The sequence below is a fragment of the Oncorhynchus tshawytscha genome, linkage group LG04 (genome assembly GCF_018296145.1).
Source record: "Oncorhynchus tshawytscha isolate Ot180627B linkage group LG04, Otsh_v2.0, whole genome shotgun sequence".
NCBI classification, from domain to species: Eukaryota; Metazoa; Chordata; class Actinopteri; order Salmoniformes; family Salmonidae; genus Oncorhynchus; species Oncorhynchus tshawytscha.
Window position 1 is genome coordinate 62,085,953 of NC_056432.1, and position 16,903 is coordinate 62,102,855.

At 42.7% G+C, this 16,903-nt stretch overlaps 1 protein-coding gene across 2 annotated transcripts in view; it reads right to left on the reverse strand.

The window, feature by feature from the left end:
• Positions 1-356: 356 nt before the first annotated feature.
• Positions 357-16,903, reverse strand: part of LOC112249140 (semaphorin-7A) — a 34,533-nt gene continuing 17,986 nt past the window's right edge. Inside the window, exons 3-15 of one of the 2 annotated variants that reach the window (XM_024418808.2) lie at positions 11,632-11,774; positions 10,305-10,352; positions 10,097-10,198; positions 9,911-10,004; positions 9,714-9,821; positions 9,458-9,600; positions 8,873-9,051; positions 8,602-8,710; positions 8,293-8,464; positions 7,258-7,373; positions 2,310-2,455; positions 1,621-1,697; positions 357-1,490 (exon numbers count right to left, since the gene is read on the reverse strand). In XM_024418808.2, coding sequence (XP_024274576.2) covers positions 1,132-1,490; positions 1,621-1,697; positions 2,310-2,455; positions 7,258-7,373; positions 8,293-8,464; positions 8,602-8,710; positions 8,873-9,051; positions 9,458-9,600; positions 9,714-9,821; positions 9,911-10,004; positions 10,097-10,198; positions 10,305-10,352; positions 11,632-11,774 — 1,796 coding nt within the window. In that variant the 3' untranslated portion in view covers positions 357-1,131. The remainder of the gene's footprint in view (positions 1,491-1,620; positions 1,698-2,309; positions 2,456-7,257; positions 7,374-8,292; positions 8,465-8,601; positions 8,711-8,872; positions 9,052-9,457; positions 9,601-9,713; positions 9,822-9,910; positions 10,005-10,096; positions 10,199-10,304; positions 10,353-11,631; positions 11,775-16,903) is intronic. The other variant, XM_024418809.2, reaches the window with a different exon arrangement.

A 16,903-nucleotide genomic window follows, 5' to 3' on the forward strand; every position in this document is an offset into this window, starting at 1 on the left:
AATATATTTGATATTTGAGATTCTTCAAAGTAGCCACCCTTTGCCTTGATGACAGCTTTGCACACTCTTGGCATTCTCTCAACCAGCTTCACCTAGAATGCTTTTCAGTCTTCAAGGACTTTTCCTCCACTCTGCGGTCTAACTCATCCCAAACAATCTCAATTGGGTTGAGGTCGGGTGATTGTGGAGGTCAGGTCATCTGATGAAGCACTCCATCACTCTCCTTCTTGGTCAAATAGCCCTCACACAGCCTGGAGGTGTGTTGGGTCATTGTCCTGTTGAAAAACAAATGATAGTCCCACTAAGAGCAAACCAGACGGGATGGCGTATCGTTGCAGAATGCTGTGGTAGCCATGCTGGTTAAGGGTGCCTTGAACAGCAAAGCACCCCCGCACCATCACAACTCCTCCTCCATGCTTCACGGTGGGAACCACACATGTGGAGATCATGCGGTCACCTACTTTGCGTCTCACAAAGACACGGTAGTTGGAACCCAAAATGTTGACTCATCAGGCCAAAGGACAGATTTCCACCAGTCTAATGTCCATTGCATGTTTCTTGGCCCAAATTAGTTTCATTTTTTGATTCCATATGTGTTATTTCATAGTTTTGATATCTTCACTATAATTCTACAATGTAGAAAATAGTACAAATAAATAAAAAACCCTGTAATGTCCACATTTTTAACTGGTACTGTATATATTTACAACTATCATGCTGTTAGCATGAAACTTAAAAGTTAAGAAAATATATATATATTTCTACAATTTCTAAAACTTAAGTGTTTTAGCAATATACTATACATTCAGATTGTCACATAAAATATTTGAAACATCTGCAAAGTTCCATATTGGAAAACAGAGCATGATTATAAAATATATAAAGGCCAATTCCTCCAGATAAATCGTTAACTTAGCACAAGTGCAGTTCCTTCAACTTCTACAGCGTTCTGTTTTTTGACCAATTGATCGTGAAAGAAACAAAGGAAATGGCTCAGTCACTTGACTGTTGACTGTCATGTACTATTCTTGAGGTAGCGTGGGTGTAAGCAAGACCAAAGTACAAGTGCAGACATGTCCAAGTCAAGTCCGCTAGGTCAAAGGGCTGGGGTGAGAACCCACAGAGCTGATTCTAGCAGAGCAAAGTCAGGACCAGTGTTAGTACCAGACCCAGACAAGCCAAGCAGGGAGAGGCCAGGCCTGTGGCCCCACTGTCTAGCTGTAACTTGTATTGCACCAGGGTCCTGTGGTAGCCCCTCTCCTCAGACACACAGCTGTATGTTCCCTGCTGCTCAGGGCCCATGCTCTCTATTAGCAGGAGACACTGGTGCTCTGACCCTGTGGAGATGCACGGTGTTGCTGTGGTGTTGCCATGGTGCCTCCAGCTGTACTCAGCATGGCTGGACAAGGTTGGGCAACTGAGGAAGTACTTTGAAGATAGAGGAATTCTGATTCCATCTGCAGCGCCAACTAGTGACCTTGGAAAGGAAACTAAGAGCAAAACATTGCTTTAAGACTTCCATAGCTAACCATTGTGGGTGGTTTCCATCCTTTACTTTAGTACATGGTCATATTAAATGGTTTTGTATTTATACGAGGGTGGCTGTAACACACTACACACCTTTACTTGCAGTAACTCCTCTGGAGATGTTGCTGCATACCTGATGGTTCCCGTTCTCCACATCCTGAATTGTCTTACTGTAAAAAGACAAGCACATATGAGTTAAGGAGTCTCAACAAGCAACTCAACCAGAAAATAGTGAATGTCTCTTTTCTCTCAGAGGTTCCTCATTCCGGTCTATGGTATAGTAGGGTGTCTACCTTGTGGTGGGCAGAGTGATAGTTATTTAAAACTGCAGAGCTGAACTGAAACCACAGTGCATAGAGCGTTTGACTACACGAGAGGAAGTGTAGTATACTTTTAACAGCAGGTGGGGATCAGAGTGAGAACTAACATTTCCCACTGAGACACACTGCAGACAGACTTGTATGTTACGTTTCATATTGTGTTTGTTTTCATGCCTCATCTGACATCACATTTGTTTGAACTATATTTTGTTTGTTTTCGTGGGCTCATCTGACACCACATTAGTTTGAACAAGGGCCATGTGTGTTAACATCATTCTGGAAAAACTGTTTCTGGCCATGTTGAGCTGAACTGATGGAAAATAAGGTTCACAGGCTCACAGGAAAACACAGAGAGGAAAGCAATATGTCGGCAACCATTATTGAGAAATCTATTTTCAAATCACCATTAAATATCTATACAGCAGATGCTATAATCTGAAAGCAGGCTGTGCTTGGTCTCACTTTGTAGCTGCGGTGCAATGAATGCCGTCCCAGCCGCAGTAAGGGTCTCTGGCCAGGACACAGTCTTCACACTGGGCTCCATACTGCTCACAGCTGCCCAGGTCAATCTGAACCAGCTCTCTGCTGGAGGCCAGATACAGCTTCCCCTTGAACACAACACCACAAAAACATTAGTACTCAAAAGGGTTCTACCTAGAACCTAAAAGGGTTCTACCTAGAACCTAAAAGGGTTCTTCCATTGTCCCCATCGAAGAACCCTTTTTGATTCCAGGTAGAACACTTTACAGAGAGTTCTACATGGAACCCAAAAGAGTTCTACCTGGAACCAAAAAGGGTACATTGTAGGAAATACTGGAACAATAACTTGACTGCAAAAGAAAGTTAGTGGCTTACAATTAGAACACCACTTCTTCTACAATATTATTATAGAGATATAAATATAGTTATGGTTGAATTTGTCCCTGTCTTTTTATATTTTTTATTTCACCATTATTTAACCAGGTAGGCTAGTTGAGAACATGTTGTCATTTGCAATTGTGACCAGGCCAAGATAAAGCATAGCAATTCGACACATACAATAACACAGAGTTACACATGGAATAAACAAAACATACAGTCAATAATACAGTAGAACAAAAGAAAACAAAACGTCTATATAGAGTGAGTGCAAATGAGGTAAGTTAAGGAAATAAATAGGCCATGGTGGCGAAGTAATTACAATATAGCAATAAAACACTGGAATGGTAGATGTGCAGAAGATTAATGGGCAAGTAGAGATACTGGGGTGCAAAGGAGCAAGATAAATAAATACAGTATGGGGATGAGGTAGATAGATGGGCTGTTTACAAATGGGCTATGTACAGGTGCAGTGATCTGTGAGCTGCTCTGACAGCTGGTGCTTAAAGCTAGTGAAGGAGATGTGAGTCTCCAGCTTCAGTGATTTTTGTAGTTCGTTCCAATCATTGGCAGCAGAGAACTGGAAGGAAAGGTGACCAAAGGAGGAATTGGCTTTGGGGGTGACCAATGAGATATACCTGCTGGAGCTCGTGCTACGAGTGGGTGCTGCTATGGTGAGCAGTGAGCTGAGATAAGGCGGGGCTTTACCTAGCAGAGACTTGTAGATAACCTGTAGCCAGTGGGTTTGGCGACGAGAATGAAACGAGGGCCAACTAACGAGAGCGTACAGTGGTGGGTAGTGTATGGGGCTTTGGTGACAAAACGGATGGCACTGTGATAGACTGTATCCAATTTGTTGAGTAGAGTGTTGGAGGCTATTTTATAGATGACATCGCCGAAGTCGAGGATAGGATGGTCAGTTTTACGTTTGGCAGCATGAGTGAAGGATGCTTTGTCGCAATATAGGAAGCCATTTCTAGATTTAATTTTGGATTGGAGATGCTTAATGTGAGTCTGGAAGGAGAGTTTACAGTCTAGCCAGACACCTAGGTATTTGTAGTTGTCCACGTATTCTAAGTTGGAGCCATCCAGAGTAGTGATGCTGGACGGACGGGCAGGTGCGGGCAGTGATCGATTGAATAGCATGCATTAGTTTTACTTGCATTTAAGAGCAGTTGGAGAGAGGTCCGAGGTCCAAACAACAGGCCCTCCGATTTGACACACTGTACTCTATCAGAGATGTAGTTGGTAAACCAGGCGAGGCAATCATTTGAGAAACCAAGGCTGTCGAGTCTGCCAATAAGAATGTGGTGATTGACAGAGTCGAAAGCCTTGGCCAGGTCGATGAAGGTTAAGATGTCGTTTAGGACCTTGATTGTGGCTGAGGTGCACCCATGACCAACTCTGAAACCAGATTGCATAGCGGAGAAGGTACGGTGGGATTCAAAATGGTCGGTAATCTGTTTGTTAACTTGGCTTTCGAAGACCTTAGAAAGGCAGGGTAGAATAGATATAGGTCTGTAGCAGTTTGGGTCTAGAGTGTCACCCCCTATGAAGAGGGGGATGACCGCGGCAGCTTTCTTTGGGAATCTCAGACGATACGAAAGAGAGGTTGAACAGGCTAGTAATAGGGGTTGCAACAATTTCAGCAGATAATTTTAGAAAGAGAGGGTCCAGATTGTCTAGCCCGGCTGATTTGTAGGGGTCCAGATTTTGCAGCTCTGTCAGAACATCAGCTATCTGGATTTGAGTGAAGGAGAAATGGTGGGGGCTTTGGCGGGTTGCTGTGGAGGGTGCCGGGCAGTTGATCGGGGTAGGGGTAGCCAGATGGAAAGCATGACCAGCCGTAGAGAAATGCTTATTGAAATTCTCAATTATAGTGGATTTATCGGTGGTAACAGTGTTTCCTAGCCTCAGAGCTGTGGGCAGCTGGGAGGAGGTGCTCTTATTCTCCATGGACTTTACAGTGTCCCAGAACTTTTTCGAGTTTGTACTACAGGATGCAAATTTCTGTTTGAAAAAGCTAGCCTTAGCTTTCCTAACTGCTTGTGTATATTTGTTCCTAACTTCCCTGAAAAGTTGCATATCACGGGGGCTATTCGATGCTAATGCAGAACGCCACAGGATCTTTTTGTGCTGGTCAAGGGCAGACAGGTCTGGAGTGAACCAAGGACTATCTATTCCTAGTTCTACATTTTTTGAATGGGGCATGCTTATTTAAGATGGTGAGGAAGGCACTTTTAAAGAATAACCAGGCATCATCTACTGACGGGATGAGGTCAATGTCATTCCAGGATACCCCAGCCAGGTTGATTAGAAAGGCCTGCTCACAGAAGTGTTTTAGGGAGCGTTTGACAGTGATGAGGGGTGGTCGTTTGGTCACAGACCCATTACGGATGCAGGCAATGAGGCAGTGATCGCTGAGATCTTGATTGAAAACTGCAGAGGTGTATTTGGAGGGCGAGTTAGTTAGGATGATATCTACGAGGATGCCCATGTTTACGGATTTGGGGTTGTACCTGGTAGGTTCATTGATCATTTGTGTGAGATTGAGGGCATCAAGCTTAGATTGTAGGATGGCCGGGGTGTTAAGCATGTCCCAGTTTAGGTCACCTAGTAGCACGAGCTCAGAAGATAGATGGGGGACAATCAATTCACATATGGTGTCGAGGGCACAGCTGGGGGCAGAGGGTTGTCTATAGCAAGCGGCAACATTGAAAGACTTGTTTCTGGAAAGGTGAATTTTTAGAAGTAGAAGCTTGAACTGTTTGGGTACAGGCTTGGATAGTAATAGAGAACTCTGCAGGCTATCTTTGCTGTAGATTGCAACACCGCCCCCTTTGGCATTCTATCTTGGCGGAAAATGTTACGAGTTAGGGTTGGGGATTTCAGGGTTTTTGGTGGTTTTCCTAAACCAGGATTCAGACACGGCTAAGACATCCGGGTTGGCAGAGTGTGCTAAAGCAGTGAGTAAAACAAACTTAGGGAGTAGGCTTCTAATGTTAACATGCATGAAACCAAGGCTTTTACAGTTACAGAAGTCAACAAATTAGAGTACCTGGGGAGTGAGAGTGGAGCTAGGCACTGTAGGACCTGGATTAACGTCTACATCACCAGAGGAACAGAGAAGTAGGATAAGTGTACGGCTAAAGGCTACACGAACTGGCTAAACACGCTAGCAGTTAGCAGACCAGGGCTAGCAAGCAAGCAGTTAGCAGACCTGGGCAAGCAAGCTAGCAGTTAGCACACCGGGCTAGCAAGCTAGCAGTTAGCAGACCGGGGCAAGCAAGCTAGCAGTTAGCAGACTGGGGCTAGCAAGTTAGCAGAAGGGCTTTTGGGGGACCTTTGGGGGACGTCGCGATGGATGTAAGTCTGTTTTTGCATCTTCGTGCGGTGACGTCGATAGACCAGTTGTGGATTAGTAGGGTTCCAAGTAGCTCTAGGTAGCTAGCAGGCCGCGGTTAGCAGAATGGGCCTTCAGCGGACGTCGCACCTTAGGGGCCTGTTGGAATCCTCGGGCAGATTATGTCGGTATTCTAGAAGTAGAGGATCGGCGGGGTTCCAACAGGCAGTAGAAGGGGAGTAGAAGGGGTCCGGATATTGTAGCCCAGGAGTGGGCTTCGGTGGTAGCACAGGAGCCCTAGCCGGGCTAGCTTCAGGCTAATTGTTGCTTGGATGGAAACGCTAGCCAGGAGTAGTGACCCGGGATTGCGGTTAGCTATCCAGGTGAAAATGTTCCGAGTTTGCGGTAGGAATCCGGGGATATGAAGAGAGAAAAAAATACAAAATAAAATAGGTCCGTTATGCTCTGGTTTGAGTCACGTTGTTCGAACTGGCGAGAGCTTTCCCGAGCTAAAGGTTAGCTGATGACCGCTAGCAATGGTTTGCTGACTGATAGCTGGTAACTAGTTAGCTGGCTAGCTTCAGTTGAGGGATTCCAGATCCGAAGTAAATAGAAATACTTTAGAGAAAAAAAGCAGATCCACGCCACCTTGGGTGAGGCGGGTTGCAGGAGAGTATTTAGAAGTTGAGGTTTAGGAAAATATTTTTAAAAGATATGCGAAGAAAAAGATGTAAAAAGATGTATACAAGGGACACAACAGGACAAAGACGTCTGACTGCTACGCCATCTTGGATTGCTGTCTAGTGTCCCTCCCATCCCGTTCAGACCTCTGGGGCGTATTGTGTTCGGATTTAGGAAACCACCTTCCAATGTGGGCGCATTGGAGATGGATATGACGTTAGCAACAGCCTACAACATGTATTTGAATAAGGCATGTGATTTCAAACCTGTGGCCAATACTTATTATCCAACTAAATCCACAATGCCATCAAATGATACGCAGATGGAATGCATTTTAAGGACAGCAACATCTACAGTTCAAACATCAAATGTTCAGCCGTGATCAAGTAACTGATACACATGTTAAAACATGGTTTGAAAAGGATCTCTTTGACTCTGTCTATTCCACTCCATGTCTCATTACTACATTGCTACCATTGTTGGATCTCAACGGGGAGGTTTCGGTGTGGGCTGTGTTCCTTGACTCACCGTGGATGAGTGCAACATCATACTGAGGATGTGTGCGCTGTAGTTAAAAGGTTGTAACTCAGCGATGACGAAGACTTGACCATCCCTCTCCAGAACCTTATGAATCCCTCCATTCTCTAGTGTACACACACACACACACACACACACACACACACACACACACACACACACACACACACACACACACACACACACACACACACACACACACACACACACACACACACACACACACACACACACACACACACACACACACACACACAGCAGTCATTCATCATCATTGAGGATATGAGTGAGAGTCAAACATTACAAAAATACGTGTGTAAGAAATGTCAACACAGTCATTTAAGCATAACACACACACAATAGTTAATGTTTCATCATAATGTTGAGACATCCTCTAGTCAGATTACACCACTCACAGTACAGATGCAGATGCATGCTGGGCCATATTTATGAGTATCTATGACTATTGCTACAGTAATGCATCCGATACTGTACTTCAATTACATTCATCAGTCTCATGTCCGGGTTGTACGTCTCTGACACACCCTACAAACTGTTTTGCAAGCATTCATCTCAAGTTAGGGTTGATTGCATAAGTCTATGTGTGCCATGAAGGGAAATGAACTGTGGCTTGGCAAAGACTCCCAGCACAGTGTGATAAGAGTATACTTCCCCTTAGCTCTCTTTTTTAAACTTCAAAATAAACTGTTGACAGGCTTTTACTACACCTTACACCGTGAAAATAAAGTGTCACTTTACACCTTGTAGTACCATATATGGTCAATAGTATTTCAACCTTCTGAAAGCCTCTGTCTCTTGAAACTGGGGTGAGTATAAGATGGAAACTTTCTCATCTCATCCACATTCCTATAAATATACTGTACATATACACAATATGGCTCCTTATCATCACTTGCTGCAGGGTCATAAGGGGTCTATGTTAAAGGTCTCCAAACATAAGGTTTCCCGTCATTCCTTTCAGACTGATCATTTATGATTCATCGTCTAGAGATCAAAACTTCTCACCTAAAGACAGAAACAGGACATTCCCTTTGCCTTGGACTCTGTCCACGCAGATGTGGTGGTAATACTGGTGAGTGACCAGGAGAGGCCCACTGGTGACCCCCTCCTTCATCTCTGAAACCTTGTCCACCATCTTCAGGACTTCCATGGGGAGTTTAGTACTGTCTTTAACACACTACAAGAGGATGGACACGTATGTATACTTCAACATACGAAGACATACACAGAATATAGTCCAATATTGTAGACATACAGAGTAAAGGAGTAGCGCTGACTAGAAAGTCATATTGTTGAGTATATTGTTTAGCATACCTCCCCAGGTCGTGGGCTTGGAATGGACCCCGTGTGCCCAGCGAAGTTGGAGGTTTTAAAGATGTGGTCAATATCTTCTATGGTGTAGACACATACAGCACTCATTCCCCTAGGGATAGACACAGAGCTCAGCAAGTTTCAACTATCCACTGCAACTTCATGTCATAAACTGTACTATGAGTCCCTGCTACCAGCTCCTGTTGCATTGTTATTGCTGATTTGTGTGTGTTACTAAGGTCCATTCTGAACTATCTACAGTATGTCGTCCTACCAGCCATTCCTGAAGAGTGCATAGACCCTGGTATCCTGCCACCTCTCTGCCAGAACAGTGTTCACGTCCACTAGCTGGGTGAAGTACAGCCTGCTGTCATGGTCTCCACAGAAGAGCCTGGCACTCAGCTTGGAGGTCCACCTGAACTGCAGATAAGACTTGGGCCCTCCAAGATCAGCCTGGAACACACATGCAACCACAGACATGCTAAGATAATCACAGTGGGCAGTGCACACACCACTCAAGGAGACCACGATGGAATTAGTCTTAATTAAGGGCTTAAATGGACAGAAATGGAGTGGTACCACATATGAAAGATCTACAAATATTTTCTGAACTGCAACACTGGTGATTACATACAGTGCAAGCATGATTCATGTTCTACAGTATGTAGGGCTTACCAGTGGAGGCTGCTGGGGAGAACGGCTCATAATAATGGCCGGAACGGAGCAAATGGAATGGCATTAAAACACCTGGAAACCATGTGTTTGATATATTTAATAGCATTCCACTGATTCCACTGCAGTTATTACCACGAGCCCGTCCTCCCCAATTAAGGTGCCACCAACCTCCTGTGGTGCTTACCATGCAGACTTGAGCAACCCAGGGAACCCAGAGATCACAGCCCAAACACGGGCCTCGGTTCTTCTCTATGTAGAAAGCATATAGTCTGTCCTGCAGACGATCCTCTCTCTGCCCGCTAGCCACCAAACTCACATATCTCTGTTCTAAGGGAAAGAACAGGAGAAATAATGACAGTCCATGGACAGTCTGATCAGATATACAGTACTACGCAAAACAATGTCAGGCCATGTCTTGTTCTCTCGCCCCCGTGCCATACCTGTTCCACTGTTTTCTGTCCATAGCTTCTTCTTCCCGAACATGTTGATCCCCACGGAACGCTCTGTGCCTGAGTGAGTGGTGTAGAACTGCTCTACCTCAGGAGAACCTGGAGACACAACACATTAGCTCAATAACCACTCATGAACATTAGGTCATATTATAGGGTAATGTTTTCCATTTAGACATTTTCCTCACCAATGAGGAGCGATGGCTCTCTTTCATTTATGTGTTGTTTAATGTCTTGGATGTCCTTGGATGGAGTGCAGATAAACGGGTCGTCTGATGGGTTCTACAGTGGAATCGTTTTGTGTTAACACGCCAATGGCAAAATGGTACCATGAAAAGTAATCTATACTTATATAATGAAAGTATGTCCCATACCATGTAACAGCACAATGTGTGTTGTTGTCCATTGGTTCCACACAGGAACAGTTGGTTTGGATCTTTAGTCTTGCATAAAACAGTGATGTTATAGTGACAGTCCTGAAGGACAAAACAGAACTGGTTGTATACAAAATATTCTATGTGTAACTTTAGTAATGACCTGTACTATAAAACCAACATCCTCTCATCTTTACATGATACTCACTGGTGATGTGGGATCATTACTTCTACAACCCTCTCCAAACACAGGACCCTGCAAAGGCAAGCATTAAAAACATTGTACAGGTACAGATGTAGGATCTTCATTTGAGCCAGTTTAATAGAGCAGGAAAATACTCATGCAGCAACAGGACATGTGAATTATTATGTGGATAATAATTAATGGACATTTTTTGTAGGCGTTGATACATTTTTCTTTAGGGTAAATCAAGTGACATTTTAAAGTGGAAATTACAAACTTTAAAAGCCTTTTTAAACCTTGAATATACAACAAGTTTGCATTTCCTGCTGTGCAGCAACGACATAGTGATAAAAGTAAGATCCTACATCTGTACATGTAGAGTACTATAGGTTCTAATTATCAGAGTAAGAACTCGCCGGACACTACGAAAGCTTAAACCAACTTAATTCTTCCCAAAGGATCAAACAGCTGAATCGACAAAGACAAGGTTACAATAGTGGTAGCATATGTACCCCACTTTGGGTTGAGTCTCCTCCTTCTCGCTAAACATCGCATCTTCATTGCTAGGCAGGAAACTAAGTAATATTGGCAATAAACGGTTCCTTTTCCCATAACGTGACCTGACCTTGGTGACCTGACCTTGATCCCCTTATCCAAATCAAATCAAATTTGTCACATACACATGGTTAGCAGATGTTAATGCGAGTGTAGCGAAATGCTTGTGCTTCTAGTTCCGACAATGCAGTAATAACCAACAGGTAATCTAGCTAACAATTCCAAAACTACTACCTTATAGACACAAGTGTAAGGGGATAAAGAATATGTACATAAAGATATATGAGTGAGTGATGGTACAGAGCAGCATAGGCAAGATACAGTAGATGGTATTGAGTGCAGATCCACGTCACTCTCCCCTTATCAGTACTGCCACATGTGACTGTTTTCCCTGCACTCGGCCACTCCCAAGCTTAATTACACCCACCATAACATTTCCTCCTACAGACATCTCCTCCTGGTGTAAACTCTGGGCTAAGGCACCCGTCATGTCTCTATTAGGACTAATGATTAATAATAGTTAAAGCTCAGAAATCCAGACCCATCAGTACAATGTTCAATACATCCATTTCAACGTAATCTAGTCTACAGCATGTAAGAGGGGAAGGACTGTTTAGCTAAATATTTACTGTAAAAATACCAATAACCCTCCCTCTGTTATTCCCATCAATTACATTACAGCAACTGTATTGGACAATCCTACTTAGAGCACAACCTGAATAGAGCTAAATCAATACAAAGCAAAACAATACACACGTAAGGTTTGCAGTAAGGGTATGTAACTCAGTCATACTACCATTGTAGAGGTCTTAGAACTGTTGAAGTTTGTCTGGAACAGGTTTATGCTGCCTGTAGCATATACTATGTTGTCATGAGGGCCATGCAAGAGCTCTATACGGCTGTTATTCCCAGACAGGTGGATTCTTAGGAAGCTCACATCTGAGGACACAGAGATATAAATAATTAAGAAAACATATGACTGGACATGTGTTCATGCAAAAATGTGCTCATTGACATTACACTCTGGAACTTCTGGAACTAGGTTTAACTTCTTGGAAACCATGATTGATCCCATTAATAAGGGATCCTAGCTTTCACCTGGTCAGTCTATGTCATGGAAAGAGCAGGTGTTCCTAAGGTTTTGTACACACAGTGTATTGTCAGAGTTAAATAAAAGAAGGTACCCAGTGACCAAATCTGAATAGGGTTAATATTTCACATTGTGCCAGATAAGTTTATCCTTCTAACTTTACCGTAGCAGAGCATATTTCCATAATGTGGGTATAGGCTAGAGGTCGACCGATTATGATTTTTCAACGCCGATACCGATTACTGTAATAATGACAATTACAACAATACTGAATGAACACTTAATATAATACATCAATCAAATCAATTTAGCCTCAAATAAATAATGAAACATGTTCAATTTGGTTTAAATAATGCAAAAACAAAGTGTTGGAGAAGAAAGTAAAAGTGCAATATGTGCCATGTAAAAAAGTTAACGTTTAAGTTCCTTGCTCAGAACATGAGAACATATGAAAGCTGGTGGTTCCTTTTCACATGAGTCTTCAATATTCCCAGGTAAAAAGTTTTAGGTTGAGGTTATTATAGGGATTATAGGACTATTTTGCTAACTAGCTAGCCATTTCACTTCGGTTACACCAGCCTAATCTCGGGAGTTGATAGGCTTGAAGTCATAAACAATGCAATGCTTGAAGCATTGCGAAGAGCTGCTGACAAACGCACGAAAGTGCAGTTTGAATGAATGCTTACGAGCCTGCTGCTGCCTACCACCGCTCAGTCAGACTGCTCTATCAAATATCAAATCATAGACTTAATTATAACTTTATAACACACAGAAACATGAGCCTTAGGTCATTAATATGGTCAAATCCGGAAACTATAATTTAAAAAATAAAACGTTTATTCTTTCAGTGAAATACGAAACCGTTCCGTATTTTATCTAATGTGTGGCATCCATAAGTCTAAATATTCCTGTTACATTGCACAACCTTCAATGTTATGTCATAATTACGTAAAATTCTGGCAAATTAGTTCACAACGAGCCAGGCGGCCCAAACTGTTGCATATACCCTGACTCTGTGTGCAATGAACGTAGGCTTGTATGAGTATAAATAGTTTGTGTTCCTTACCAGAGTTGGCTAATGACAAAGGTGTGAAATATGGTCCATGTTCTTGTACTTTTGGAGAAGCGCAAAAAGGATCCCACTCTCTTTAATTTCTCTCGGAACGGTGCTACGCCATAATGTGGACAGCCAGAGCCCGGCACGGTATACCTCCATCCAGGTATAGCATGCATCATTGTACATCTAATCATCGCGAAATGATGAAAGGTGAATCGAGAAGATTGAAATACTGTTTGTTATTAATTAAACTGCCATTATCATCAGCATGCTAGGTGAGGTAATGCTAAAGCAACCTATTGGATTCAACAACACTTCCGGTAGCTACTCACGCCAACTCTAGGCGTTGCATTGTTATTACATATCTTTCATTGTATTCACAGGAATGTCCCTGTTTTGATGTGTAATGTTGTTATTGCAATTAGCGAGCCTAGCATGCTGACGAAAACTGCAGTTGAATTCAAAACAAGCAGTATATAAATATTCTTGTTTCGGGATGATTATGAGTACAACGACATATTCCATCCCTGGATTGAGGTATGTTTCCACATTCCGGCAAAGCACCACAGAGTTTCTAAACCCAGATACGCAACATTGTGAGACTTCTGGGAATGCTTGCGAAACAGACCAGGCCTGGGTTTGGGGTTTGAGAAGTAAATGAGAGAAGTGAAATGTCTTTAAGTAGTTTAATATGTTATAATTCCAACCTTCTGAAAGTGACAAAATTACACATTTTTAATTTCCGTTTAAAACAACTTCATATCGAAGGAGTGCCTTTGATTTGATGGCCTGCACATGACCTTTAGACCCAATGATGTGTTTCTACGCATGAGCTTAGCTAGCCAACGTCGCCTACAAGTGTGATCGGGGGTTTCTATTTGAGAAGCAGTTCCTGCCTATCTTCAGAAAGTACTGTCACAGATAGAACAATGAGACAGATATTTCACTGGATGTATAAATGTGAAGCATCCGCTTGGAGTTTCAACTGGTAGTCAGAGGAAGCCCAGTTGCCTGCAGTGTGGGAAGATGGAACGAGATTAATTTTGGCACAGAGTGGACAAAGTTTTGTATTTTTTTTATTTGACCTTTATTTAACTAGGCAAGTCAGTTAAGAACAAATTCTTATTTACAAAATGGCCTACACCGGCCAAACCTGGACGACGCTGGGCCAATTGTGCACTGCCCTATGGGACTCCCAATCATGGCTGGTTGTGATACAGCCTGGAATCGAACCAAGGTGTCTATAGTGACGCCTCAAGCATTGAGATGTAGTGCCTTAGACTGCTGCGCCACTCGGGAGCCCAAATTATACTTTACTCTTTGCCAAAGTTGAAAAAAAATGTGTTGTTTTTAAAGGGAGTGCAAAGGCAAATTGAGTTACACTTCACAGAGTAGGCGTTCCCTAATGGAAATACGAACATGCATGCTAGAACACGCCGATAGGATCTCGCTAGTTCGTGCTTTGCTCTGCCCACCTCCATGCTTGTTCTGCCCACTATGACTCATTTGTTCCCAATTGAAACAACGGTCAGTGGTCTATCTTGGTACTATACTGTCTTTGCAACCTGGTCTCAGAGCATTTCGTATTATTCTGTACGTAAATCCGAGACACTCCATTTAGTATATGTTACATTTCGTATGGTATGTATTAATTTTCATATGCTACATTACAAATTGCAATTGTACAATATGTTACAAACTGCAATTCGTCCAAAATGTTACGAATTTGCAAAATGTACAACTTCTTACGAATTTCTAAATGTATGATATGTTACAAATTCCAATTTGTAGTGGCTAATGTTAGCTAGGGATGGCTAGGTAGCTAAGCTAATGCTTGCTAGCTGGCTTACGTTAGCTAGGCTAGGGGTTAAGGTTAGGTTTAGTAGTTAGGTTAGGTTAGCTAAAGTTGCTAAAATGCTAAAGTTGCTAAAACGCTAAAGTTGTATGTGAGGAGATTAGAAGATGCAACCTTTGGGTTGCTAGATATTCGTGCTATACATCCACCCACCCTCATTTTGTTTCTGCCTTGAGTAACCTTCCGTCTTATGCAGTGGAGGGTCGTCATTCAGGGCAGGTGGGGCACAGTATTATTTATTTATATTAAATCTTTAAGTCAATAAAGCCTCCATACAAACATGGTCTCTTTTCTGCTTTCTTGCGTAAGGCAGCTCCAAAATGCAGGTGTTTCAGCCCATTACCAACGCTCCGTTAAATACGGAGCGTTGGTAATGGTCTCTAATTGCGCCGTGATTGGCTCAGTGTTCTGCCACTCATGGGGACACTAGGTCACTGCCAAATCTAAGGGTAGAGCTCTAAAATACAAGCCCCTTGGGTACTGCAATAGAGTTACATTAGAAGTGCCCATCCAAGAAGGTTCAAGGTTATTGGCCACAGATACAATTACATCATATTACTTTATATATACATTAACTTTGATTGGACTGATCATGTCAACATCATACTTTCAAAATCTTAGCTAGCAGTCATCATCATGAATCAAATTGACAACCTACTAGTAAATCCTTTTTAATCCTTGTCATATGAAGATAAATAATGGAGAGAAATTATAGATAAAATGTATCGGTGCTCATCGGCCATTGGACATATTTTTTTATTTTTTATTTCACCTTTATTTAACCAGGTAGGCAAGTTGAGCACAAGTTCTCATTTACAATAGTGACCTGGACAAGATAAAGCAAAGCAGTTCGACACATACAACGACACAGAGTTACACATGGAGTAAAACAAACATACAGTCAATAATACAGTAGAAACAAGTCTATATACGATGTGAGCAAATGAGGTGAGATAAGGGAGGTAAAGGCAAAAAAAGGCCATGGTGGCAAAGTAAATACAATATAGCAAGTAAAACACTGGAATGGTAGATTTGCAGTGGATGAATGTGCAAAATAGAAATAAAAATAATGGGGTGCAAAGGAGCAAAATATATAAATAAATAAAATAAAATAAATACAGTAGGGAAAGAGGTAGTTGTTTGGGCTAAATTATAGGTGGGCTATGTACAGGTGCAGTAATCTGTGAGCTGCTCTGACAGCTGGTGCTTAAAACTAGTGAGGGAGATTAGTGTTTCCAGTTTCAGAGATATTTGTAGTTCGTTCCAGTCATTGGTAGCAGAGAACTGGAAGGAGAGGTGGCCAAAGAAAGAATTGGTTTTGGGGGTGACCAGGTAGGTATACCTGCTGGAGCGCGTGCTACAGGTGGGTGATGCTATGGGGACCAGCGAGCTGAGATAAGGGGGGACTTTACCTAGCAGGGTCTTGTAGATGACATGGAGCCAGTGGGTTTGGCAATGAGTATGAAGCGAGGGCCAGCCAATGAGAACGTACAGGTCGCAATGGTGGGTGGTATATGGAGCTTTGGTGACAAAACGGATGGCACTGTGATAGATTGCATCCAATTTGTTGAGTAGGGTATTGGAGGTTATTTTGTAAATTACATCGTCGAAGTCGAGGATTGGTAGGATGGTCAGTTTTACAAGGGTATGTTTGGCAGCATGAGTGAAGGATGCTTTGTTGCGAAATAGGAAGCCAATTCTAGATTTAACTTTGGATTGGAGATGTTTGATGTGGGTCAGGAAGGAGAGTTTACAGTCTAACCAGACACCTAGGTATTTGTAGTTGTCCACGTATTCTAAGTCAGAGCCGTGCAGAGTAGTGATGTTGGACAGGCGGGCAGGTACAGGCAGCGATCGGTTGAAGAGCATGCATTTAGTTTTACTTGTATTTAAGAGCAATTGGAGGCCACGGAAGGAGAGTTGTATGGCATTGAAGCCTGCCTGGAGGGTTGTTAACACAGTATCCAAAGAAGGACCAGAAGTATACAGAATGGTGTCGTCTGCGTAGAGGTGGATCAGAGACTCACCAGCAGCAAGAGCGACATCATTGATGTGGGCGGCAGGGT